At 42.0% G+C, this 1,836-nt stretch overlaps 2 protein-coding genes across 2 annotated transcripts in view; one reads left to right on the top strand and one right to left on the bottom strand.

Annotated features, from left to right (window-relative positions):
- Positions 1 to 1,836, bottom strand: part of dsh (dishevelled homolog) — a 28,822-nt gene that overhangs the window by 14,423 nt on the left and 12,563 nt on the right. The gene's annotated exons all lie outside the window — the stretch shown is intronic.
- The window catches only part of LOC104266513 (A disintegrin and metalloproteinase with thrombospondin motifs adt-2-like), a 2,571-nt gene extending 735 nt beyond the window's left edge, over positions 1 to 1,836 (top strand). The window contains exons 2-5 of the mRNA XM_026838162.1: positions 8 to 304; positions 497 to 624; positions 946 to 1,088; positions 1,630 to 1,836. Of these exons, the coding sequence (XP_026693963.1) occupies positions 8 to 304; positions 497 to 624; positions 946 to 1,088; positions 1,630 to 1,726 (665 nt within the window). The 3' untranslated portion in view covers positions 1,727 to 1,836. The remainder of the gene's footprint in view (positions 1 to 7; positions 305 to 496; positions 625 to 945; positions 1,089 to 1,629) is intronic.

The raw sequence follows: 1,836 nt of genomic DNA, 5'->3' as shown, positions 1-1,836 counted from the left end.
TGTACAGTTGGTGGGAGACCAACTACCTCAAATCGGTGCTCAGGTTCAGATAGCGAGAGAAGAACCTGTCCAGGTGATTGCTTGAGCCAGGAGCCACCTAACGGTCAACCCTGGCTGAGCTGGGGATCGTACAGCGGGTACGGACTTAGTACAGGCACAGGTACATGTGGTGTTGGTTCTCAAACCAGATACAGAAGATGTTTCTACCTTGGAAGACCCGACTCCCGGATCGGCAACGATTACTGTACATTCACATACCCGCAAACTCAAGCAAGCGAAAGTCGATCTTGTAATAGGAATTCATGTGAGTAGTCAAATACACAAGAAATAATCGATAATTTACAAAAGAAACTGCAAACTATTATCGAATCTTAAAATGTGCAGTTCGGATCGTTTAACTCCTTCTACGATTTCTATTTTTATGACTAGTAGTATGATTGGAGCCTTTATCCATGTTTTTCCCTAGAAAGTTTATTTATATTTGGATTTTTTTAAGGCCCTACCCAATCTACCTACACGTGGACAATCTGGTCGTCTTTTTCACAATGTAACTCACCGCCTGGTAGCTGCCAAGGAACGCAAACCTCATCAAGGACATGCATTAATCCAGTTACTCAACAACAGGTATACAACAACGCACTTGTTATTACTCAACAGTGAGCATGAGATATATGAATACATCATGTGTGTCTGGTGTATAAGAAGACACCCATGTTATAACTCGACAGTGAGCATGAGGTGTATGAATACACCATGTGTGTCTGTTGTATAAGAAGACACCCATGTTATAACTTGACAGTAAGCATGAGGTGTATGAATACACCATGTGTGTCTGGTGTATAAGAAGACACCCATGTTATAACTCGGCACTGAGCATGAGGGGTATGAATACAATATGTGTGAGGTGCATAAATAATAAGCGTTAAAATTGATATTTTGATCTAGGTTGGATCGGTAAATTGCCGACCAGGAGTGGATACCAGAACCCAAAGTTGCAACTCGTGTTCAACAGGATCCCAACCTCCAACATATGGCCAATGGTCAAACTGGGGAAATTGTGGAGTCTCATGCACGAGGACAAGAGCGAGGTAAGAGGAGTATTTTGATTAGATAGACAAATATTTACTACGATCTGATTAAATTCTCGGACGTCGTGATATTATGCGCATGGTACTATGGGCCAAGGTTCGAGGCTGCCACTAGAGTAGGGCTCTTGCCAAACACCTATCTTTACTTGCTTCAATCTAGTAGATCTCATGGACGATTTAAATTCCATGCCGAACATTAATAATAAAATGAAAAAAACAAATCATCAACAAAAGCAAGCGGTACAATGTGTATAAAACAGAACACCGATGTTATAACGGCTGTCGTGGACCAGCCATGCGAGGATAAATAAGTTACATACGTGGTAACTTGTAAGCGGGCACAAGGTGTATGAAACAGAACACCCGTGTTATAACAACTGTCGTTGCCCGCCATGCGAGGATAAATAAGTTACATACGTGGTAACTCGTATAAGCGGGCACGAGGTGTATGGAACGGAACACCCGTGTTATAACGACTGTCGTTGCCCCATCACACCATCACAACTTACATCATTTATTTAACACTGAAATATGATAACAGATGCCGAACCGGAAGCAATTGTCGCTTGGCTTCCGATTGGGACGTTGACAGCGAGTCGTGCAACTGCAACCTACAACAGTGTATCGGCCGTTGCTAATCTAGATGCTAACCCTTTCATAAACCCTTCTTGAACTAGAAACATTCCGTCAAAAGAAGTTCCAACGTTTTTTTCCAAGAACAAGCTCTATATGTTTCTTGAGTAAAATA

This window comes from Ciona intestinalis, unplaced genomic scaffold, assembly GCF_000224145.3.
Source record: "Ciona intestinalis unplaced genomic scaffold, KH HT000062.2, whole genome shotgun sequence".
NCBI lineage: Eukaryota > Metazoa > Chordata > Ascidiacea > Phlebobranchia > Cionidae > Ciona > Ciona intestinalis.
This window is presented reverse-complemented; position numbering and strand designations above follow the sequence as displayed.